Source organism: Durotheca rogersii (genome assembly GCF_024521655.1).
Source record: "Durotheca rogersii strain YMJ 92031201 chromosome Unknown GGS23scaffold_16, whole genome shotgun sequence".
NCBI lineage: Eukaryota > Fungi > Ascomycota > Sordariomycetes > Xylariales > Xylariaceae > Durotheca > Durotheca rogersii.
Window position 1 is genome coordinate 158,201 of NW_026251247.1, and position 23,341 is coordinate 181,541.

The 23,341-nt window shown below is 54.7% G+C and overlaps 7 protein-coding genes across 7 annotated transcripts; 3 read left to right on the forward strand and 4 right to left on the reverse strand.

Moving 5' to 3' along the window:
* Positions 1-6,474: 6,474 nt before the first annotated feature.
* Positions 6,475-8,308, reverse strand: GGS23DRAFT_128632 (uncharacterized protein). The gene is made up of 2 exons (XM_051511143.1): positions 7,546-8,308; positions 6,475-7,479 (listed from the first exon to the last, which is right to left on the reverse strand). Exons 1-2 carry the CDS (start codon positions 8,083-8,085, stop codon positions 6,550-6,552), a joined length of 1,470 nt encoding a protein of 489 aa, XP_051370431.1. The 5' UTR covers positions 8,086-8,308; the 3' UTR covers positions 6,475-6,549.
* A 401-nt stretch (positions 8,309-8,709) lies between these two features.
* Positions 8,710-9,392, forward strand: GGS23DRAFT_574617 (uncharacterized protein). The gene has a single exon (XM_051516749.1). The coding sequence runs from the start codon at positions 8,733-8,735 to the stop codon at positions 8,943-8,945; it is 213 nt and encodes a 70-aa protein (XP_051370432.1). The 5' UTR covers positions 8,710-8,732; the 3' UTR covers positions 8,946-9,392.
* Positions 9,393-10,752: 1,360 nt separating this feature from the next.
* Positions 10,753-14,289, reverse strand: GGS23DRAFT_128704 (kinase-like protein). The gene is made up of 3 exons (XM_051511144.1): positions 12,297-14,289; positions 10,861-12,220; positions 10,753-10,779 (listed from the first exon to the last, which is right to left on the reverse strand). Exons 1-2 carry the CDS (start codon positions 14,127-14,129, stop codon positions 11,360-11,362), a joined length of 2,694 nt encoding a protein of 897 aa, XP_051370433.1. The 5' UTR covers positions 14,130-14,289; the 3' UTR covers positions 10,753-10,779; positions 10,861-11,359.
* A 1,708-nt stretch (positions 14,290-15,997) lies between these two features.
* On the forward strand, positions 15,998-16,987 carry GGS23DRAFT_606005 (uncharacterized protein; the record flags this gene model as incomplete). The annotated part of the gene is made up of 1 exon (XM_051519851.1): positions 15,998-16,987. The coding sequence occupies one exon, from the start codon at positions 15,998-16,000 to the stop codon at positions 16,985-16,987; it is 990 nt and encodes a 329-aa protein (XP_051370434.1).
* Positions 16,988-17,955: 968 nt separating this feature from the next.
* Positions 17,956-19,249, forward strand: GGS23DRAFT_574642 (dUTPase-like protein). Its single transcript, XM_051516750.1, has one exon. It carries the CDS (start codon positions 18,091-18,093, stop codon positions 18,631-18,633), a length of 543 nt encoding a protein of 180 aa, XP_051370435.1. The 5' UTR covers positions 17,956-18,090; the 3' UTR covers positions 18,634-19,249.
* On the reverse strand, positions 19,166-21,255 carry GGS23DRAFT_574650 (Ribokinase-like protein). Its single transcript, XM_051516751.1, has 5 exons — positions 20,823-21,255; positions 20,734-20,744; positions 20,532-20,611; positions 20,075-20,411; positions 19,166-19,906 (listed from the first exon to the last, which is right to left on the reverse strand). Exons 1-5 carry the CDS (start codon positions 20,874-20,876, stop codon positions 19,228-19,230), a joined length of 1,161 nt encoding a protein of 386 aa, XP_051370436.1. The 5' UTR covers positions 20,877-21,255; the 3' UTR covers positions 19,166-19,227.
* Positions 21,256-22,130: 875 nt separating this feature from the next.
* On the reverse strand, positions 22,131-23,114 carry GGS23DRAFT_606007 (proliferating cell nuclear antigen; the record flags this gene model as incomplete). Its single annotated transcript, XM_051519852.1, has 4 exons — positions 22,131-22,148; positions 22,214-22,503; positions 22,592-23,021; positions 23,073-23,114. The coding sequence occupies 4 exons, from the start codon at positions 23,112-23,114 to the stop codon at positions 22,131-22,133; spliced, it is 780 nt and encodes a 259-aa protein (XP_051370437.1).
* Between the last annotated feature and the right edge of the window lie 227 nt (positions 23,115-23,341).

Genomic DNA, 23,341 nt, shown 5'->3' on the forward strand with positions numbered 1-23,341 from the left:
CGACATGGGATGCCTGGCCATCGCGTCTTCTGGGGCAACGGGCTGGTTCGTTCCAGTGCCAATGCCCCGACGTGTGACTGGCGAATGGCGCTATGGAGGGGAGAATCTATGCAATATTGCCATGACGGTACCACGCAGTAGTATGTAAGTACGTATGGAGTTGGCAAGTGACGATTCGCACGAGCGAGGTTCGGAAGATCATGGCAGATGATGAGATAATGGCAATGATGATGGTTTACGGGTATGAGTGAGGGGCGTGGAGAGAAATGCAGAGAGCGTGGTGAGCCCAAGTAGCAGGTAGTGAGCTTGTCGGCTTCGAGGATTCCGAATTTGAGAAGGCGTGTGAGAAAGGGCCAGGTTAGCATTCCTCCGCTCGTCCACTCCTTTTCTCTAAATTTTGTGGTTATTCAACTTCGTCCTTCTGGTTCGGCCTTTCCCAAGATGAAGGACCTACCTAAACTAAGCAGCGCTAGGTCTGCCTAGGGGTAGACAAGAGGTACCTCTTAGCCTAGGGTAACCGAAGGAGAATTGTACATACTACGTACCTACTCCGTATGTATACGTATGATAGGTACGGAATCGGTACGTAGTAGTGCAGCGCAATGCGATGTTTCTACTGGCAGAAGGCGGGTACTATTATGCGCTACTGCCGAATGGCATGTGGTGCCAGCCCGCTGAGCCGTCGCTGGGTTATGCGAAGGCGTGCCTGCCTGGGTCGGTGACAGGAGAAATTGGCCCGAACCCATCCCAGGTTAGTTGCATACCTGCCTATGTTAGGTACCTAGCTTAGGTACCTTGGAATGTGCCTGATGTATCTATTACTGCTGTTCCAGGTGGAGTTAGGTAGGTTGTGTACATATATCTGTACATACCTGCCTAGGTAGGTACCTGCGGCAGGTGGGGTGTCGGCCTGCCTTGGGATAGATATTAGGTAACTGCCCCGTTAAGCGGCTAGCGTGATGCAGGCCCGCGATGGGGTGACTGCAATTTCGAGGTTGGGGTCATAGCCATCCATGCTTACCTGCCTGATATCTGATATATGTACATATCCATGTCATCAGTCCCATCCCGACTTGCGACATCCTGCAGAGAGGTTGCCTAATGAGGTAGGCAGACATCTACACGTAGGACTTTCACGGCCTTCAACGAGCACCTGGTGAAACTTGTCCATCCCCTTCTCCTCTTCCTGTCGCCATCCTCCTCTTCTCTCAGCTCTGGCCCCCATACCTTGCAAGCACATATACATCCATACTCTACATACGCCTATGCGTGTACGTGCTAACCGCTATTGTCTAATTTGAAAGAAAGAAAAAATAAAAATAAAAGAGGGAGAGAGGAACAGAGGGAGAATGCTCCGATGCCCGTCTATTTTAACCTCTGACCCTCGAGAGTCTCATATCGTGTAATAGGCTACGATTGCCTCGTCCCAAACACGCAGGCTGGAGACGGACCAGACACGACCGCGAGAAGGAGAGGGGCCTGGGAGGAGGCTGCCCCGCCGTTCTCTTCTCATCGGAGCGCGTGCGCAGATCAGTCCGCAGATCTCTCTCCAGTATAGTAGGCTTTCGCATCGTCGCCCGCACGGGAACGCTCGCGCAGCCTCCCCGCCATCTACGTTCATCACCACCGACGGACGCCGTGGCGGGTGTGTGCTGCGTAGGAGGGGAGGCGTGTATGAGAGAGGTGTGGTAGAATCGCGCCGTATAGCCACGTCTCACCCCATCCAATCGCCAACTTGTTCTTCTTCCCCCCCCCACCGTCCGTCGTATAGAGAGCGTGGATGAGAAGCGCAGCAGGTGGTATACCTAGTATATACAATACAGTATGCCTGCGCATTTTATTCTACACCCACCAATCCACGTCGACTTTGTGTGTGTTACATTCATTCCATTTCGCCGCGCGCTTCGCCGCCGTGACTAGGCTGCCACGCCCCGCTGCCATCTTTCCCCAAGCTGGCTTCATTGGTCATGGCCATCCTATAGCGTCTTATAAGTCATCTTACCTATATCGCGACTTGTAAAGGCTGGGGTTGTGGACGGACAGCTCCTTCGCGCGTCACCGCCGATGGCGCGGAAGTCGTCTACGATATTACCTACCTCTCCGATCTTTAGATGCAGAGCCCGACGTGCCGGCATAGGTAACTTTACGCGTACCGTCTTCTTCTTTCTCTCTCTTTCCTACGCTTCTCGCAGCAATCTTGTTAGGTTTGAATGCTACCATCTCTCCCTCTTGTCGCCCCACGTGCAGACATAATTACCATCGGTAATATAGTAAAATTAATACACAATCTCGGGGCCGTTTATGCGGACGTAACCCGTCAGACCGTGCGTCTGCACCTCTCTACATATGTCCGACCATGTCTATATTGTATTGTGTTGCGATGCTAGGTATATTTATTGTTACACGCCTTCAGTTCCTACAGATTATTACCCGACTGGATTCCCTGCCTGTCCTGTCTATGATGTATCCATATGACTCCGTAATACATGTCACTTTTCGTAAGCGAGGACTCGATATTACTGTCGTTCAAAGACCTGCATTAAGGGATGTATGCATGTATGCATGTGAGATGGCATAGGTACATCCATCCGTAGGAGCTAGACATATGCAAGTCAGCCCTGCTTCCCTCTAGCGCCGGGCAGTTCTCTACAGTAGACACTCCCTCGAGAATAGGCGCCTAATCCAGTCTACCATTTTCCTACAATCTCCACCTAGCATACGCCTAAGACCTCCGGTAAGACAGCCAGTGACACCGCCAGCCAGCCAACCCAATCCCCATCTCCTCTCTCGCCGATGGAGAAACGAGAAACGCCCGTCGACACGCCTCGCCAAGTCAGCCAGCCTAGAGTAAGGTCGCTAGCGCTTACCTGTCCGTCGACCTCCGCACAGATTCGATAGTCCAGCCGGTTTAGTTTAGCCGTCGTGGATCCAGAAGCAGCACGCGAGATTGGATCCAGCCTAGCAACTGTCCCGTTTCTCGCTACCCCCCCCTTCTTCCCTCATTCATTCCCACTTCCCTCTTCTCAACGCAAGTCTAGACCTACAAGTACACCCGTCGATCCCGTGCATAGGGCTGAGATCGGGAAATATATCTACTACGTACCTAACGTGGTTCATCATTAATATCTCGCGCATACTAGGTATTACCTCGCGCACTTGTCCCTCACGCCTCGACCTCCTAACCTTCGTGCGTGATAACAACACCACAACACAATGCTAATCCAAACTAAATACAGCCGAATCCATCTTGCTATCGAGGCTATCTGTACGTCCAAAAAATCGTCCTGCCGACGTGCTGTTAAGCTCTACGATGTTCACGAATCCACTCTTCGCAGCCGAATAAAGGCTCAAGTCGCTAGCTGAGAGACGGCATGTACGATATAATTTAACCGTAACTGAAGAAAAGACAATCGCAAAACATATACTTAACTTAGATTCGAAAGGGTTTCCCTTCGGGATTGTTAATATCGAAGATATGGCAAATCTCCTCCTTATAACCTGTCTCATAAAGCCTGTTGGCAAACAATAGCCATACCGCCTTCGTACAACGCGGCCCCGAGCTTAAAAAGGGGGTTTCTCGTGCGTATAATTTCTAAAGGGCCTTTTGCGAAGATCCGGCCCTTAATGAGGCGTGGTTGTTGTTTTATCGAAGCGGACGCCAACACGGACTGGACTGCCCTTTCCGAGTTCCCCAGGCCAACTTCATAGGTCTCTTAGACACCGCACAATCCAGCTGCAGCCGTTTCGCAGTCTGAATACGTACTTACAAGGCCGAATTGCCAGGTATTAAGGAAGCACTCTAACTAACATACATTCAGCTGCGAAACAGTCTGTAAGGGCTACAGAGCCCATTGCCCATCGGGTGACGTTAGCAAACGTTAATCAAGGAAAGGGTTTGTTGAAGGAGGCGTAATTGATGCTGGACCGTTGACTTTGCAACGCTACAGGAGGTGCGGTAAGGCTGAGCACAACGTGCGAACCTGTTAGGAGATTAAGGAGACGTCGAATAAAAAGAGCTGTGTTAAATGCAAGTTGATATTATCGTATTATTATCAAGTAATCGCTATGCGTCGGGTAATGATGAACCACGTTAGGTAGTCCAATGCCTCTGCCTCTCTGGTACAGGTGGTAGCTAAGCCACATGCTCACACCCACACGGATAACCTACATAGGCACGTCGTATGGGCAATACAACGTTAGGTAGTATGCACACACACACACACGCGCGCATACACGGCCACATACCTATGATGTGCTTCAACCGACACCCACACCTCCATACTTGGGGGCCGAAATCGCGCAAGGCACGACCTCGTATAGGTTTGTGCCCGGGTTCGAGGGAGAAACACGCCCCCTCACCCCGCCCCCCCTCCCCCATACAGAAAGTGAGGAGGCGACAGAGACTGAACGAGGCGCAGAGGGAAACGAAACCAAACGAAACGAAGCAGAGAGAGACAAGACGAGGGGACGCCTGCGAGACACCCATCGGCCCGCCACCACGTCACGGCTCACGGCGCGCGCGCGAGGCTATTACTGCCTTGCCGGTCTCCTTCCCTGCCTAAGCTGGGTACGTACGTAGCGGGCACGCACACACACACACACACACGCCGCGTCCACGCGCAACCTCGTAGGTTACATCGTCGCCTCTCGCTAGGCAGTCACCGCCCGGCGGTGAACACTGCCCTCCCCCCCGGAAGCGATCCGGGATCTCTCGAGTAGAGAAGGAAAAAATTTTCTTTTCTCCTATTCTGTTTCTCTCGTCCCGGTCTTACATGCGTGGCTTAGGGGGCGGGGGGGGGAGCCAACCAAGTTAAACAGATGTGTAGGCATGGGGCGTAGGAGAGGGGCGTGTCACGCGCCGTCGACGGGGGGCTTGCCCGCCGACCTAGGTACGTACGTACACATTGCTAATCAGTTCGCTTCCTGCACACACACGTACATAGCGAGCGTTGCTCGCCACCCACCCAGCCAGCTGCCCGAGGCATTATCGCAATTAGACCATGCTAAACGTACCCAAGTACGGCTCGGGCGCACGACCGGACCCGGCGGCGGGAGAGCAAGCGTCGGGTCCGAGAGGAGGCTCCCCCTCCTGAAAGCGATTGGCCAGCCGACGCCGCCCACGCAGCCGGCCGGCCGGCTGGGGAGAGCAGGCCGTGGCCGGCCCGCATGCAGCACGTATATGTCGTAGAACCGCCCCCTTAACTCACACCCGGCCGGCCCGCTCAACCCTAGCCCGAGCCCAGCGCCCCGCCGGCACAGCGCCCGATTGCCGCCCCAGGGGCGCGGGCCCCGCCGAGCGTAGGAACCGGGGCGGTAGGAAGAACCCCGGGGGAGTAGACCCTGCGCCGGAAAGCCGCGTCCGCCCGGGTAGCCCGAGCCCGGCGACGCCTTCAGGAAAACGCCGCACGAGTCGCGCGGTCGCGGCAGGCGCCCGCGATGTAAGCTCCGGGCTTGCGGCCGGCGTGTGCGCAGAGGACCCAGGAGTTGCTCGAGGTGCCGTCGATATACCCGAACGCACGTATTCGCCGGTAGGGTCCCTCGTATATCGGGGTAGAGAGGCATGCTCTCTCTCTCTCTCTCTCTTTTTTTTGCCATCCATCCTTCCCGAGCGACCGAACCGCCGGGCCTGGTGCTGTCCGAACTCTTTGCGACTCGTGCTAGACGCCTAGAAGCAGGACGTAGGCAAACTGTCCTCTTCGCTCTTCTCTACTCTTGGGATATACCCGTTTCTTACTCTGGCCATGTGGTATGGTTTGCGCTGAACGGCCTGGAAGGAAGCGATGGAAACCCCAGTCCAGCCCTTCTACGACGGAAAGAAAAGGAGCATGTACGTGGGGAAGAAGACCAACTGCAAAGGCAACGTCCTGCGTGAGGTTCGTGGATGACTTCGCGGTCTTAGCTCGCTTGGAAGAATGGCGGCGGAAGTTATCAAGCCATGTGTTAAGCAATCCCTGGCCCCGCGAGGACTCTCACTCTACAGATAGAGCCCAGGTCACACCGATCTACGAGATACCAAAGATACGGCTGGTATTCAAGGGTGTAAGGTATTGCGGGGAAAATAGAGGGTGGTGAATAGATTTAATTCACGGAGAGATGGCATGAAAGAAAGGGGAGAGGCGTAGAGGAAAACATACAAGTCGCAAATTAGAACGGTGTACCTCCTAAGGTAACAATGCGTCTGCCTGTACGCCACTAACAACAGGCTGTTCGGATCTCGCCTGTCTTCCATCGAGACCGCTATTTTGTAACCGACTAACTGGAACCACGTGAGAAGGCACCAAGCCATCATCAAACCCATTTGCGCCGTCACCGTCCGCCATGTTAGCCCGCCGCCTGTAACCGACGTACCATAGTAGGTCTGAGACCGGATATAAACGAGCGCGACGTGTTGAGATCCGGGGTATTTTCGTGTAGAATGCTGAGACGCCGGATCCGCTGGTGAGGGTGACTTCTTGAGAGGGGGGGGGGGGGGGGGGAGGGGAACAGTCGTCTCGTCATAAAACTCGTTAGATGCGGTGCTTCTCGCTTTCTGTCCCGTCATGGTTATGATTAGTTAAAGTTGCCCTTTTTGGGAGCCGAGTGGTCGTTGCGGAGCTCACCCAGCCGAGAATAGAGCATGTACAGTGCCATTCTGTTACATTCCTCGGTGCCCGTGATCGTGACTAAGCGCTCGTTGCTATTATCTTGAGGTTCATTGATCTTGATGACGCTGCCGCTGATCTGTCGTATCTCGTTGATCTTCTGGCCACCCTTACCGATGATGGCCCCGACCATGTCGTTGGGGATGAATATCTGCTGGGTCAATGGCGCACCGGCGATGGCGCCGTGCATCGGCTGGGCCGGAGGACCTCCGTGAGCGTGCGGACCGGCTACGTGACCGGCGTGGTGAGGCGGGATGTGTGGCGTGGTACCGTAACCAGCAGCAGTCTGAGGCGCATAGTGCATCGGGACGCTCGGGTTGGGTTGCGGTGTCGCCGCGTGGGGGTTATACGGCTGTGCGTACGGTGCCGGTGGTGCCTGGTGGGATCTGGGATCTGGCCGCCTTCCGTAATTCTCGCGATGGCCGAAGTTACCGCCAGCTGGCTGCGGACAGTACGGAACGACTTGCATGCCCCCGGGCACGACACCAGCGGGCCCACCACTTCGGGTAGCGTAAGCAGATGCAGCCGGGCCGCCGAAGCGCTCCTTAAGCTGCTCAAGGAGAGTGTTGGCTACATAGTAAGTTGCGATGTGGACGGAATCAGCTACGCCCATCACCACGAGGGAGCGTTCGCTCGACAGGGGAAGGCAAGAATCGGAGGCGTTGAGCCTCGCTCCCGACAGCTCTTGAATCTCGCGAATTCGAACCCCCCCCTTTCCGATGATGGAACCTATGAGGACGTGGGGGATGAGAAGGCGAAGAGGGTAAGTCTTCGACTGGGCGTTGGATGTCTCCGTCAGCGGCTCGTTATTTAGCGTCCTAATGATTAACGCAAACGCCTAAAGACGAGTCAGCTACGGCTTGCGCGCCTCGGTTGTTCGGGAAGGGGGAATTTAAGAAAATACCTTGGCCACAGCCTCCACCACTCCGCTAACTGTAAGAATGCGTTCTATGGCACCCTTCTGATAGTCACTAACGGTGCACTTGGCGTGAGATTGCTTCCGGATGTTGGACACATTCTCGCCACCTTTGCCGATGATGGTGGCGGCCTCGGGGCTGGAGATAACAGCGCGGATATGGATCCACGCCGTCTCATCCTGGCTATTGGCGGGGGTGCTGGGTACTGCTCCAGTAGCACCGGTGCTCGCAATGAACTTGGATTCGCTGGCATCAGTCACGACGGTATCCCCTTGATCGTCCTTGGCCTCGGCTTTTGGAATCTCTGCAAACTCGGGTTTGGCCGTGCCGTTCAGCCCCGTAGGCGTCGGGAGGTCGTCCCCATTTCTCTCCAGGATGTCAATTTTCTTATCCTCGTTACCATTGCTAATGACCTTGTCGAGGGCTAGTCGCTTGGCCTCGGGTTGGTCGTTGCCTCGCGAAGGGGATGAAGCATCCTCCAGAGGGCGTTTAGCCGGATTGGTCGGGTGGGTGGGTGAAGCAGACATCTCGCGCTATGTATGCTCTTTTACGCTTCAAGCAAGGGGAGCCTACGTATGTCTTCTAAACGACCCACGTGCGATTGAATATGGATATCGGTTTCTCAATTCTCTCTTTTCTTCTTGTCCTATCTACACCTTGAGGGTTTTCAAAAGAAAACGTGCAGGTGTAGTGGCTCGGGGCGGGAGGTGGCGGGAGGGACCGTCAAGTTGGTGGCAGAGGTCTTGATGTTGCGGGATCTGGAGGTCAGGTCGGACTTGGAAGGCAGGGTGGTCGGTATGAAGTGACGAGGTCGGAGCCGTGAAGGAATAGTGATGATGTATAGGTGAGAGATCCCGTGCTAGGATCCGGGCGGTCGTGCTGGAAGGCGAGAAGATTCGCGGGACGAGAGTGGTAGTGAGGCACCTGACGGCTTGCGGAGGGCGCGATATTGGCAATGGAAGACAGACGGCCAGGCTTGGCCGGAGGTGGTATATGTAGATATGATAGGCAGTGATCAAGTACGTAGGTATGGCGGAGGATTTAGAAGGCAAAGACGGAAGAACAAAGTAGAAGTACGCGGGTTGGAAAGACGTGGTAGGAGAAGAGACGAATTGTAGGTGGTTCCCAAACCTTTGATCCGTCAAATAGAAGCGGCCGTGACAGATAGCACGCGATGCCGGTTTCCTTCTTCTTCTTCTTCTTCGTCCCTATCGAGGAAGTCGCCTGTCAACCTAATCGCCTTCTTCTCAGACCTGCGGCCGACGATGATATTCGGAATTCGGGTCGGCGGGTGCGCCCTTGGTTCCGGGGTGTTGGTGCTGTACGAGTTGGGTCACGCAGGGTAGTCGCCCGAGAGCTTGGTATAAGCAGGCAGTTGGCCCGTTAGTCCTGTGGCCTTTCTCGCGCCAGGAGCCTGAGGTGTGGTCGAAGGAGCAGAGGGCTTGGTTGGGGAACGTGAGTCTGCCGTCTCCCGTGGTGGCGAAGGGGGAGGAAGAGGGAAAACAGACCCGACAGGAGACGGGGGTATCAAATTGAGTGCAGTGATGAAAAATGGGGTGATGTGATGGGAAGGGGACGATGGATGAGCGTTGGGATCGGATGGGATTGATGGAAGTGAGTGGAGGGATGAGTGGTGGAAGAAAAAAAAAGGGCGATGAGGGTGGGTTGATGATGGGGGAGGGAGATGAGATGGAGGTGAAGATGCGAGTAAGATCAATGAATCTGTGCTTGTGTGTCAAGTGTGTGGCGTGTGTGCTCAGGTGGTTACTAAGAAGGCTTGGGAAGATTACGTTGTCCGGTACTTGCTGGGTACGAACGGGCCATGGTTGACACCGTTGCTGAGGGTTAGGAGTCTACCTTACCTGGCAACCTACGAAGTTATGTAGGTAGCTCGTAGGTACCTACCATATCCGGGGCCTCCGTACCTACGTACCCAAGTATTATACCGTAGTAATTTCTAAGGTCGCTACAAGTTGAGCCGTGCTCCTTTCCCTGCTGCCTCCAGCCTCCTGCCTAAAGGCGTAGCTGCTCCCTCTCGTTCTTAAAGAATCGCAACTTCTTCCGCATAGAAAGTAGACAATAAAAAAACTCTGCGATCCAAGCGTCATGGATCTGTCTTGATTGGCTGCGGAGTCGCAACCTGGTGCGCTGAGGTGGAAGTCCGAACCCACCCAAAGAGGTACCTCGGTACTACGGTGCGTAGACAGTGCAAAGTCCGCCCCGACCAGCTCCGCAAGTCTTCTATAGGTCTCTATACATAGACAGAGTTATAATTTTATTTAAAAAATTAAGTTCAGCCTAAACTAACTTAACTTAAGTAATTTCGAACTTAACTTAAACTTAACTTGAAATTTTTTTAAATTTAACTTAACTTAAGTTAAACTTTAAAAAATTTTTTAAAAAACTTTAAATCTTAATATTATATTTAAAATATAATTTAAAAAATTTTTATTATAATAATAATAATAATTTAAATTATTCTAATTTTTAATATAAAATATTTTTTATATTTCTATTATATATTTATATTATATTTAAAAAGGTTTAATATTAATAAAGTAAACAAGGACATGCTGCCCGTGCCGTACCTTTCGGCGGTACCGCCTTATTAGCCTAAATCGTCTTATTGCCTTTGTCCCCGCTCTACCGAGCTTGCAATATCGTGAAGTCTAGAGTGCGGCCGATCCGGCTCATGGATTAGGCGTCGGCGGTACTATAAACCTATCGGTATCCCGTGTATAAGCCATCCCCGGCGCCGATCTCGTGAGCCGCTTTGGAATGGGGCCGTCGTCCGAAAGGCGAAGATGACTGTCCGACCGGTAGCGTTTCTCTCGGTCTGATCCAATAGACTCGAGCCACTTGGAAAGAAATGTTTTGATAGATTCCGGGAAAGGACGAGGATGGTCCGGATCAACGCGGTCTTCGAGAAACGAGGCGTAGGGACGTTTAGGCTTTAGTTGCTGCAGGATCGTCTGTACGAGCTTCTCGATTAGCGATTGACTGACCTGAATGAGGAAACGTTGATATACCTTGGCCGCCTGCTTTGGTTCCTCGTCCTCAACTTGCGGCTGTTGCGCGTCCTGCGTTAATCGGGCTTTCTTCGCGAGCGGCGAATCGCTCTCAGATGTTTCGTCGAGTTGCCTCTTCCTGCCTTGCGCGGGTGTCGCGTGCCGGGAGAGATCTCCGTTCGATGGGAACTGCTCTTGGTGGCTCTGCGGAATCTCTGTACCAAAATGAGGTTAACATGTCTGTCTCTCTACTCTCCGTGAAACAAATCAAATGCGTCGCAGACGACTGCATACCTGCACCCGTGCTTGCGACAGGCAGCTGCTTTTCTGGCAAGGTTGGCTTCTGACAGGGCCTTGCCGGCTCTGGTTCCTCGTCCTCTCTAGGCTGCGCGTCTGTCTCCTTTCTGGCTCTCTTCGTGGCGGGCAACGGGTTGGTCTTGGAAGTCGTATCGAGCCGCCTTTTCGTGGACCGTAAAGATTCGTCCCGGAGGAGATCTCCACTTAATGGAGATTTATAGATACAGGCCTAAGAGTTATAATGATAGCATCATTAGCAGTGAAACGCAGATATCTCTCAAGTAGTGAACTCGGAGACACGCTAGAACGTAGTCACAGCTAATAAATCTCAAGGACATGAACCGCCGACCATACACCAAGCTGAGAAAAGAGCGAGGCAGGTAGCTAGGCAGCACGGTATTAGATGCACCAACCCAAAAGTCACTGAAAAGGCATATACTGCCAGCCCCCAAGAACCAAGCAGCGATACCGCCCCATGCCCCCTAGCATCTCGAGATCAAGGCGTCGGTCGTGCCACAGCTTTCATGAGGCTCGCCCAGTAGGCGCTAGGCCAGGCGGCCAGGGCCATGTCGTCCGCGGGTGTCCCTCCCTTGCAGCGCAGTACGACACTCTGGATGACGCGGCCAAGTAGCTCTTCGGTCATAGGCAGAATTTTACCGTCTCCGGCCGCAGAGAGTGCTGGGTTGTATTCTTTGGGGTAGAGGAAGTCGTTGCCCTCAGACAGCAAGGTCTCGCACGTGGGACGGTCCTTCTGGTCACGACTCAGGCAGCGTCGCATCGTCTGTATCAGAGCGACAGGCACGCGCGACCCATCCTCCGTTGTCGCCGGGATTCCAATCCGGCTGGACCAGTCGACAATGGCATGGATGCGCAACCGTGGCTCAGCTATCTTCCCAAAAGGCGGCATGCCGTAGACCATCTGGTACAGGATGCACCCCAGGCTCCACACGTCGCTGGGTTTGCCGACCTTCACAACCTTGGGCGCGCCACTGGCCGGGATGTATGAGTGCCCATTGTGGATCGACATGAGAGCATATTGGTTTGAGTCCATCAGTGATTCGGGCGACATGTAGTTGAGTGTGCCGGCCATGGTCTCACGGTGGACATTGATCGTCATGTCGGTCTGGATCGCGTTGGCAATACCAAAGTCGATGAGCTTCAGCCGGCCCTTGACAAGTACAAAGTTGGCCGGTTTGAGATCGCTATGCACCACCGCCTGCGCATGGATCGCTTGCACGCACTCAAGCATCTCCTTCCAGTAGTATCGCACAAATGCGATATCGAAGCTGGGTGCTTCAGCTCCACTCTGGCGGTTCTTAAGGAGGGAGTTGAAGTCGAGTTCGCCAAGTTCCATGAGCTGTTATCCATGTTAGCTGCCTCGTCTTCCGAGATAAAGAGTAGGGTAAATGTCTATAGAAGGCAAAGACACTTACGATACAGAGCGACTGCTTTTCTCTGTTCATCTCAAAATCTATGAGTTGAATGACACGCTCGATATCCCGCAGTCGCTGAAGTAGTTCAATTTCCCTTCTCAAGCCCTCTATAGTAAGCTCGTCCGTATGCACGAGCGAAACTCGCTTCAAGGCTAACGTAGTCCCGCTCTCCGTGGCAACGCGGTATACTTTACCCGAGCCTCCTCGTCCGATGAAGCCTATCCTCGTATAGGCTCTGCCGTTGACCCTCATTAACTGCCTTTTCTTGATCCATTGGGTGGCCGTTACGGTCTCGACGACAGACATCTTTGGGGGCGGCAGTGATGGTGCCGGCCGGTAGGGAGTATTCTGGCTCTTGACGGCTAAAGCTCTTCTCTCGGAGATCAGGGCCCGCTGCGGAGCAACCGATCCCGTGTCGAGACTAAGTGGCCTTGATGGCTTGCTAAGCTCCTTGTCAAGGGGTTTTATTGAGGCCCGTCTGAAGCTTGCTGGCGCTGGAGCCTGGATTTCCTTGGCATGAACCGACAGGATCTCTGGCAATGGAATAAGCTCATGGTGTGGTGATTCGTTGTGGCTCGCAGTTTGTTGGGCATGCATGTTAAAGAGGCGGACCGGAGATGCCTGCTTGCCGATTGCGGCAGGGATCGGGTGCTTTGTTTGAAAAGGACTGCCGAGTGCGGTAGAATTGTGGAGTTTTGAGGTTGAGAGAGCCATGGCGGGCTGATCAATCGCAGCAGGCTCAAGATCCTGAGCTTGCTGACTTTCAGGATCCTGAGCGGCGGTGAGTGACTCTTCGCCATGTGCTTCTGCATCTTCTTCAGTCTGTCTTCGTCGGCCGCGACGAGCTGGCCCGCTGAGGAGACTTCCAGAGACTCTGATGACTCGCTTCAGGCGCGTCGTACTCCGAAGCTCGAGATCCTCTCTCTTGCCCGAGTTGTTAGTTCGTGATACGCTGCCCACATTATCAGCAGCGTTGGCCCGCTCCGCGGTAGCAGGGTTCTCTGGTGTGCCAGCATCGCTATCCGCCCCGAAACGCTTGGAAGAAATAGCTGATGAGCCTGCTGAGCGGATCCTCTGTCCGGATGAATCAATTGAAATCCGGACTGTGCGCACTGATGAGATTGGCGAGTTGATGCTTGTTTGAGCATACTCTTGCTTGGGATGCCGTTCGTCCATCTCAGCCTGTGTCTGGAAATGCGACTCCCCTCCGATAGATCTATTCCCGCTCTCCGCTCTTGTCCTCTGCGCAGACGCCGACATGAAGCGTCGCAACCCGTTTTGCGGGGTTCCGCGGCCTGGTGTATAACTGAGACGCACGACTCTCTTTCTAGGAGCCGGGCTGCTACCTCGACTTTGGGACGCGGCTGGCGACGTTGGCTTTGCGGGCGGGAGCTGCAGGCTGTCAGCCCGTGTGTCTCTCCCAATCTCGCGCTGCCGAACACTTTCCCGCAGATGGCCACGATCCTTTGATGTGGATGAGGTAGAGGCAGCAAGAGCCCTGCGCCGTGTGCAGACCCTGGGTGGAGGCTGGGCCGATGGGGGTGCTGGCCGCTCGCCTAGTATAGCATATACGGCGCTAGGTTCGGGTTGTCCGTCATTGAGCAGCGCTTTTGTGAAGGTACTTAATTTTATCGGTACGAGAATCTCATCGTCGGAGCTGTCATGAGACGCAGAGTGTTGTTGCACGTGGGATTTCGATTGCGCTTGCGGCTGTGGCTTCGTATTCTCTCGCGTCGTTTCGGATGGTGATGGCTGCGATTCGCTTTGATTGGGCTTCGACGTTGAGAGCTGCCTTAGAGCCTGTCTTGTAGAAGTCCTTCTCCCTAAGGACATCCTGTGGCTATCGGTATCGACAGGTAATGACGGTACTGTAGCTATATTTCTTGGCTTAGTGAGTTTAATGATTGACTTCCTTTTTCTGCGCTACCGATGATAGTCAACTGAGACCGCGTCTTCTTCTTGGGCGAGCTCCCGAGCAGAACAAACGCGTAGGAAGCTTGTATTTACCTAAGTGTTGATGGGATCATAATATACTAAGGTACTTTGGTACGGTAGGAAGGGACCATGTTTTAGGTTACTGGGCGTGAGCTAATCAGAAGAAGCTGTACCCTGTACTTTGTTGCTTATGGCAACCAGTATTCAGCCAGACTAGAATGTGCCAGTGCCCTATGCTGCCTCTTAAAAAACATAGTATGGAAAGAAACCAATGCCAGGATAATAAGCTTACTGGGCTCTCTATTAGTAGGCACAATATAGTAGAAGATAGACAGGGGAAGTATCCTTATTCATATAATCTAATTGGCTTGCAGGGGTACTGGAGCAGTGTCTGCACTCGAGAGGGTATAGGTAAATCCTTGCCATCTGTTAGGAAGCTCCTAAGCCTCAAAGTCAGATAAATGGTATGTATTCTATTAGAGAGTACCTAGTACGAACGAAAGAAAACATAGAGCTTTAAATAGCCTGTGATATAAGGCTTAAATATGAATAAAAAGGGTAGAAATAAAGAGCTTATAAAGCTTTTTAATTTCGCTTAGAGGTAGCAAGTACTTAGGCTTTAAATATCGTTAATAAATATAATATTAGTTATTAGAATATTTATAGTATCATTAAATAATAATAATAATAATAATAATAATAATAATAATAATAATAATAATAATAATAATAATAATAATAATAATAATAATAATAATAATAATAATAATAATAATAATAATAATAATAATAATAATAATAATAATAATAATAATAATAATAATAATAATAATAATAATAATAATAATAATAATAATAATAATAAAATATATATATATATATTTAGTATAAAAAACTTTAAAAAAAACTTAAACTTAAACTTAACTTGAAAACCCTAAACTTAACTTAAAAACTTGAACTTTTTTTTTTCAACCCTGTACGTAGGTAGGTCCCTTAGTAAGGCCCTTACCGTACCTGCGTGTCTCCTAAACTTCCACATTCTGGTGAGACGATTCCGCCAATGGGTGCGGGTGCGACACGGTAAGGCTTCAAAATGAATGGCTCCTATTTCTACGTACATTTATTCTTTCCGACGTGTCGACAAATCCGTTAATCCGTGCCGTCTAAGGGCTGGGAATATCCGCCTATATTGGACTTACGCCTTGTATGCCTCGATGCTCGTCGCATAGGAGGTGCGTATGTGCTCATATACCCTTCCCGTCTTCCCCTGTGCCGTGTAGAGGCGCTTATAAGCCCCCCCCGTGCACTCCTGCCGGCGATTTCGTCTAAATGCCCGAGCAATGCCATCTGCGTGCGTGTGTGTGATGCTAACGGATCAGAATGGGACAGCTATATTCAGGGTCAATCTTCCCCCTCAAGAAGCACATGCTTTGATCTTCTACTTGGTACCTGCTGTAGATCCGTCGGCAATTCGCTCCAGCCACATTCCCCAGCTGCCCTCTAACGATACCTATACCTCTCCCGGCTGAACACTGCGTTCTGCATATTTACCCGTCTGCAACGTATGCATAACAAAAACACCCTGGAATGTAGAAGGGTTCCGTCGACGGCTGCGGGGCTAGGCAATTCTGTGTTTTGACCTTACCGCCCGTTTACAGCGGGTGTCTCCCGGACGATAACACAGCCGCCTAAAGCGGTTCGCCGGCTCTTCTAGCTACCTTCCCTGCCTGGGTCTGCCCGGGTCGTCGCCACGGCGCAGCGAAGAAATGGATGACGAGACACGTCCCAGCGAGGATGCCGACCCGGCCCACGCGTCCCGCGTCAGGGACACGCTGCGGGAGCTCCGGGAAAAGGTCAAGGAGCACGAGGCAGCGCTCGCCCAGTTGCGGACCGCCGTGTCGACTACGAGCCGCGCGGGTCAGGCGCATCCTGCCACGGCACCCTGGGAGATCATGGGGGCAGCCTATGACGAACTAGCGTCGCAGGCGCCGTTCTTGCCGTTCCCCGACTCCGTATTGCCAGCCCTGTTGGCTCTCCGCAAGACGCACCAGAATGTGGAAGAGACGAGGGCATACTTGGCATCTCACAAGGACTCGGTCGAAAAGACGCGGCAGCGACTGGAGGTCGAGAAGTCCAACCTCGAAGACCAGAAAGCCCTTTCTCAGAGCCTGCGCAACCGTATACAGTCGCTGCAGGCCGGCCTCGAAAGCCGGATGGAGATGGGGCCGGAGGACATCGTCGCTGAGCGGATCCAAGAGCTGAAGCAGAAGAAGAAGTACTACGACGGAGAAATATCCACGCTGCTCAAGGCGCTCCGGAAATTTTTCGACGAACACCTGGCGGGCATGCTCGCCGCCGAAGAGCTCGGAGGCCCCGTTGTGGGTGATATCATGGACGTCGACGGCGACGATCTCGCCGCGGGGTTTAGCTCCCAGGGAAAGCTCAAGAAGGCCAAGGAGAACCCGGATCAGGACAAGCGGCAGCGGCGCATCGACGAGATCTGGGGCCAGGCGGCGAGGGCGGATACGGGGGAGCGAGACGAGATCTCGGCGGCGGGCGCGGAGATGCGCAATCTGACGGAGGAGCTGCTGAACAGCCTCGCGCAGTCCGAGGGCGACAGCTCGTCTGCCTACGTTCAGCTCGCCAGGGAGTCGGCGGCTGCGAGGTTTTTCGTGAGATCGAAGGTTGCGCAATTTCACCCGCGCGACTCGGCGAAGCTGCGGCTCGTCGACTTTGGCAAGGAGCTAGACGAGTGATGCGTTCCGGTCCACGGCGGCATCGGGAAGCGTGCACGCGGGACAGATACTCGGACGAGCACATACGACGATAAGTCGATGGCGTACCATACGCATTACATCGCACGGACTGGGAGCGTCAATGAAACAAGCTAGGAGGGTCCAGAGCTGCGGTCTATATACATACACCTACATATGTATGTAGATGCATCGTGGGGTTTAGGTATGTGCTGTAGTGTGGCCTTCGCACGTGGGAGAGGTCCAGGGGGGTCAGTGTTCTCGCTGGCTGGTCTACGTGCGTAGGTATACTTACTCGCTGTCCACCACCGTGATGCTACAACTCTTCCTCCTACCTAAAATGTACCTACACCTAATAATGTGCCTGACATGACAACCGGGTTCCGATTCTCTCAGGTTATCGAACACATACCTACATATGTACAGTTCTCGGTCCCAGGAGTCTGGAGACGAGAAAGGGGAGGGTGTCTCTGCATGTACTGCTGGCTCCCGCCCGTAGGTACCTAAGTACCTTAAGTACTTCCTCTCTCCTATACAAGGTACATCTCTATGCAAGCCCACAACGCGACGATTGGCCAATGAGCAGCCGGCCTCCTTCGACCTCTCAACGCGTCGGACTTGCAAGGCGCGAGCGTCGCCGTTCTCCGTTCCGGTCCCACCGCCAGCGAGCAGCCACATTTTGCCTACATACTCATACGTGGGCGCGTCAATCCGAGTTCCCGCTCTGCTCCCTCACCGCAACTACCGACAGCCAGACACAACAACCGACGCTGCTGTCTGCTCCGCACACCGCCCGTCGCCAACGCACACACGCACGCACACGCGCACACGCGCCAGAATTCGCTAGAAAACCCGTCAAAATTCCGCGCCGGCCCCCGCGCTCCCTCGAGAGCGTCTTCTCCCTCTCCCCTCTCTCTCTTCTAAGCCGCGTCACTACCGCTGCTGCTACTACTGCTACTGCTACTGCTGCTGCTACTACTGCTACTGCTACTGCTACTTCTACTACTACGGCTTCCCACCACCTCGCCGCACCCGCACCACCACCCCTTCGCAGCGGCCCGCGCCCCCGCACCCTCGCACCGCCGCGACCTGTACGCCGGCTAGGCATGAGCACCGAAGCCGGGTCGCCGCCGACCTCGCCGCCCGCGAAGCGCGTCAAGACGGCGCCGGCCTCCTCTCCCGCCATGGCCAGCCCTCCTCCTCCCGCCGCCGCCGCCGAGGCCCCGGCGCTGCTCGTCCAGAAGCTCTCGCCGCGGGCGCGCCTGCCGACGCGCGGCTCCGCGCACGCGGCGGGGTACGACCTGTACGCGGCGGCGGCGACGACGGTGCCGGCGCGCGGGCGGGCGGTGGTGGAGACGGACGTGGCGGTGGCCGTGCCGGCGGGCACGTACGGGCGCGTGGCGCCGCGCTCGGGCCTGGCGGCGAAGCACGGCATCGACACGCTGGCCGGCGTCGTCGACGCCGACTACCGCGGCCCCGTGCGCGTGCTGCTCGCCAACCTCAGCGACGCCGACTTCGCCGTCGCCGAGGGCGACCGCGTCGCCCAGCTCGTCGTCGAGCGCATCTGCTCCCCCGCCGTCCTCGAGGTCGCCCAGCTCGACCCCAGCGTCCGCGGCGCCGCCGGCTTCGGGAGCACCGGCACGAACTAGAGCGGGAGAAGGAGAAGGAGGAGGAGAAGGAAAGGACGGGGGACGGGAAAGGACGGGGAATGGAATGGGGTAAAGGGGCCAAAAAGTCTGATGGCGGGGGGTGCTAGGACGTGGTAGAGACGGAAGACGGCTGTCGTTAGGCACTAGGTAGATCGGACCGCATCAGATCGGGATCGGAGCGGAACGGATCGGTGCGGACGGGAATAAACTGCGTCTACCTGCCCTATTCCGTGTTTCTTTACCTGGACCCTAGGAGAGTGATTTTTCACGCCGTGCCGCATCTCGGTAGAGTCCAGCTCAGGGAAAAAGTTGAGAGTTCCATCTCGCCCCAGCACCGCTAGGTCGAGAACGCAGTAGGAACCTGCAAGGTGTAAATAGCGTGTGCATCTACGCATCGTCTGTTTCATCGCTAGATACGCGGCGCGACAGCTCTGTCCACTCACTACTACCTTGGGCAAACCCCTAGATTCCGTCACAGATGGGTAAGCTTCAAAAGAGCCACGTCCCTGGATGCCTACCTACACCACGGCAGTTGTCGTCTATCCATATATTCTTCTATATTTCTATACGTAGGTATGTACCCGATGCCCCGCGCTATAACTTCTGGGCCTTGTACTCTACTTTCGGATCCCGGAGGCATCTCAGGTGCCGCGACAGCTTGAGCTCGGCGGCCCGCGTCCGGAGCAGGAACTGTGTCTTGTCGTCCGCTCCCGCCCCCGTTGCCTGCTCCCGCTCCCGCTTCCGTCGCGCGAGCTCCGCCTCCATGCCCTGCGACGTGCGCTCGAGGATCTCATGCATGCTGGCGAGCACCTTCTCGGCTGCCTGCGCCAGCGGCAGGTCCAGCGCGTCGACGTCGTCGGCGCTGAGCCACGACCGCGTCTCGCCCAGCTTCCCACTGCCGCTGCCGGCCTCGTTTCGTTCTTGTGCCGCCGCCGCCTCCGCCGCCGCTACCACCGCCTCGCGCATGCGCACCACCATCAGCGCCGCGAACATGTCCCCCGTGCCGCTGAAATAGCAGTCGAACACGGGGAATAGGATCTTGAAGGGCCGGGGCCGCCGGTCTGACGTCATGCTAGAGCCTACGACGGACATCGTGCCTACCGTCTGCGCGGGTGAGTGAGGCGAGGTGGCGGTGGCGGACGTTGGCAATGAGCCAAGGAGCGGTACAGATACGGATGTGATGACGACGTGCGGGACTCCATATATCTGGTGGAGCACTCGAATGGCCTTCTCGAGCGAGGCAGGATCGGAGATTTTCACGCCCGATAGTAGTCTACATCATGTTAGGGAGAAAACATTGTTGCCGTTCTGATCTTGCTCCACATTATCATCACAGAGGGTGCGGGAAGCTATCGATGGAATATTCGTCTCTCGTTTACCGTGTCAAGGCAGGGGATAGGATGGCGATTTTTTTTTAAAAAAAAAAGAACAAAAAACTTACTCGGCCTCGAACTGATTGGGAAGTATGAGGTCAGCATGGTGGATGAGGCTCTTATACGCAGGCACGACGTCTTCCGCGACGTACAGGCGACCGTTATCGCCCATGACCGGGTCGAGCACCCAGAAGAAGCTCCCTCCGGGACCCCGAGCCTCCCACTTCCGCCGGAGCTCTTTGCCAATGTTACCCACGGCGTCGACGGCGGCCGCGCCGGGAATATAGCCGGTGAGCATCACATCGAAGTCGTCGAGGTGAGACTGCTTGAGCCCCTCCCACAGGTCCGTGATCTCCTGCGCCGACAGCCGCGCGCCCTTCCATTGCTTGTAGCCGGTGTGGTTGCCTTCACGTTCATCACGAGCCTGTCAGAAACGCACACCAGAGGAGCCTCCGGGCTCGGATGCCGCGAAACGTAAGCGCGCGCGACGTGCGCGGGGGATCGGGAGGACGGGCGCTTACGTACTAAAATACACCGTGTTCAGGGCGGCGACCTCGCAACCCATGGACTGGAGCGTGAAGACGGCGATCTTGTTCCCTACGTTCCTATTCCGAGGCGAGGGGGTTTTGAGGGTCAACAGAGACGGTCGTCCAACGGCACGCGAGTGACGGGTGTAGATATTTCGTGAGGCACGCGACGAGGGCGGAGGAGGGGGGGATATTCTCACCCTGAGACGACCTTCCGAGGAGGCGGGAGAAGTTAGCGCAGGAGCATAGCTAGATGGGTAGTCTCGAGGGCGTGTGGCTGTTGCCCTACATGACTGGCGATAGCCAGGACGTTTGTCTCTGGAACCGGGGGCTCAGCGCTCATGTAGACGACTTGGCTGCGGCTTTCTGGACGTAGGTGCGGCAAAGTGAGGGTGGACTAGGAGGGGTAACTTGGAGATGCCAGCAGGGCCGTCGAACTATCGAATAAGCCGTAAGTCCAGTAGAGTCAGCCTATATCGGCCGCAATGGTCTGGGGAGGGGAGCGAGGCTTAATATATGCTCCGAAGCCATACGGGAGAAGGTCGGTCGGGGAGAGGAAGAAGAGGGCGGGTGGTTGCTCAGCGGGGATAAGCGGCCAGGGTGGAGGGAATCAATCCTGTTGAGTAATGTTGCAGCGGCCGCCCGCCGAATGCCGGCCGGTAAATGCTTGACTAAATCCTCCTAATCTTACCTGAGGTAAGACCTGCCTAAGGATGCCCATAGTCTACATCATAGCCTACCTACCTTAGGTACCTCCATCTCTTACTAAAGGGCGCGTGGAGATGCCCTCCCCTTCTGTTGGACTCTCCTGTTCTCTCTATTCGCTCCTATGCCTGCCACGTCCGCATCACCCGTCCACCGCCTTTACAGCGGTGTCTATCGAGGCGTACTCGCTATAGCTCTACCTACTTACGCGTATACGCAGGTAGGTACCTGGCTTTAGGGTCAGCCCCACCTTTTCGGATAGCACCGCACTATGGAAGGTTAGGTATTATATGGGTGTATTTCACTTACCTACTACTTACCTTAGGTACCTGATCAGGCACCTACCTACCTGCCTCTCTACCCGTATTCATCGCATCCACAGCTCATATAGATTAGGTAGGCTGCCTACCTCCTAAGCTACCCCTACCCCTGCAAAGGGAGGCTCCTCGTGCCTGGAGTGCGTGCTAGATAGGTGTGCCCTGCCTGCGGACGCGGCAGCGTTGCGGTAAGGCGTCGTTCGCAAGGACATGAGGTCTAGGATAGGGTGCCAACGCAGACTCGAGGCACGGGGACATGGGGCACTTTCTATCATTCTACCCTCTGAAGGAATCCGTTGTCTCCTCGAAGCTCGAGCAGTACCTAACTAGTAAGCAGTTCCGCAAAAGAATCGCCGACACTCGAGAGTATGCAATGAATATAGGTCCGTGGCGGCGATCTTATGGTTTCCCATCCCTTCCTCCTCCTCCTGCGGCGTATCCGTCCGTAGATATAATAATACCCCTCCCAGCAGCTCGACGAGGCAAGCGCCGCGATAGCCCGTGGCTTTCTCGTTCGGACGTTATGGTATCTCGGTGATTCTTTATTATTATCGTCTGTACTATTACCCGCTCTCTTACTCCTCGTCGCCGATCTGCAACAGAGAATAGTGTTAGCAGCCACGTCGAAAGGATGCCGCGCGTGGGGCGGTGAACCGACCTTGGGCGCGAGATAGAACCGTAGATAACTGCTGCCGGACAGCCCGTACTCCACCAGCAGTGGCACCTCGTTGGACAGGCAGATCTTGACGTTGGTAGACAGCGCCTGGGCTTTGCAGAAGTTGACCAGGTACTTGAGGGAGAAGGTCAGAGAGGTCGACTCCGTCAGCTCGATGTCGATGTTCTGCTCCGGCTTGTCGACGTTCTGATGACTTCGCAACGTGACGGATCCGTTGCCGATGTCGCCATTGCAAGAGAACTTGACGCCGTCCTTGTTCGCCTCGATCGTCACTTGTTACTTGTCAGCTGCATTCCGTTACGCGTCACGGCCCTTGTTTCCGCAGCGAGGAAAACCAAAAAAGAAAGAAAAAAAACTTACCAGATTCCGACATGGCCATGAGATCAGTGCAGATGCGCCGGAATTCGGCCGAAGGCATCGAGACCGTGGCCGCGTACTCGGTCTCGGGGATGCCCAGATGTTCTTGGTCGATGTCCATCAGCTTGAGGTCGTACTCGCTGATGCGGTCGTTCTCGCTGCTCTCGAACACGAGGTTCAGCGAGTCGGGCGCGTCTTCGGCCTTGAGGGTGAGGATATCTTCGTTCTGTGCCGCACGTAGGACCTTGGTTAGGGAGACGAGGTTGACTCCGAGCGCGATGTTCCGGTCGCAACGGTAGGGGGAGAAGGCCTCGGCCTTGAGCATCATCGACACCAGGGCCACGTGGGAGTTGTCCATAGCCTGCAGCGCGATGCCCGAGTCATTGCAGTCGAAGTTGCAGTCCTGCACGAGATCTTTGATAGAATCCACCACCTATTCCGTCAGTATAATCGGCGTACGCAATGCATTGCCACGCGGGTTTACCTTCTTGAGGACCTGTGCCTGCTCGAGTCTAGCCTCCAACATCGTGACTGCTGAGAAGGGAACGAGGCTTCTGGAGGATCGGTGTGCAGATAGTGGTGGCAGACAGGCGTCGGGGTCTTGAGCTTATAAAGACGGAGCTTGGGATCTCGCGTAAAGAGGAGTGTTGTTGGGCGTACGGGTTTAATCTATTCGGAAAGACGACGACAGGAAGCGGTGGAAGAGCTGGCTGGTGGCAGGCCTAAAAATCGGTGGGATGAATTGGGTAATGG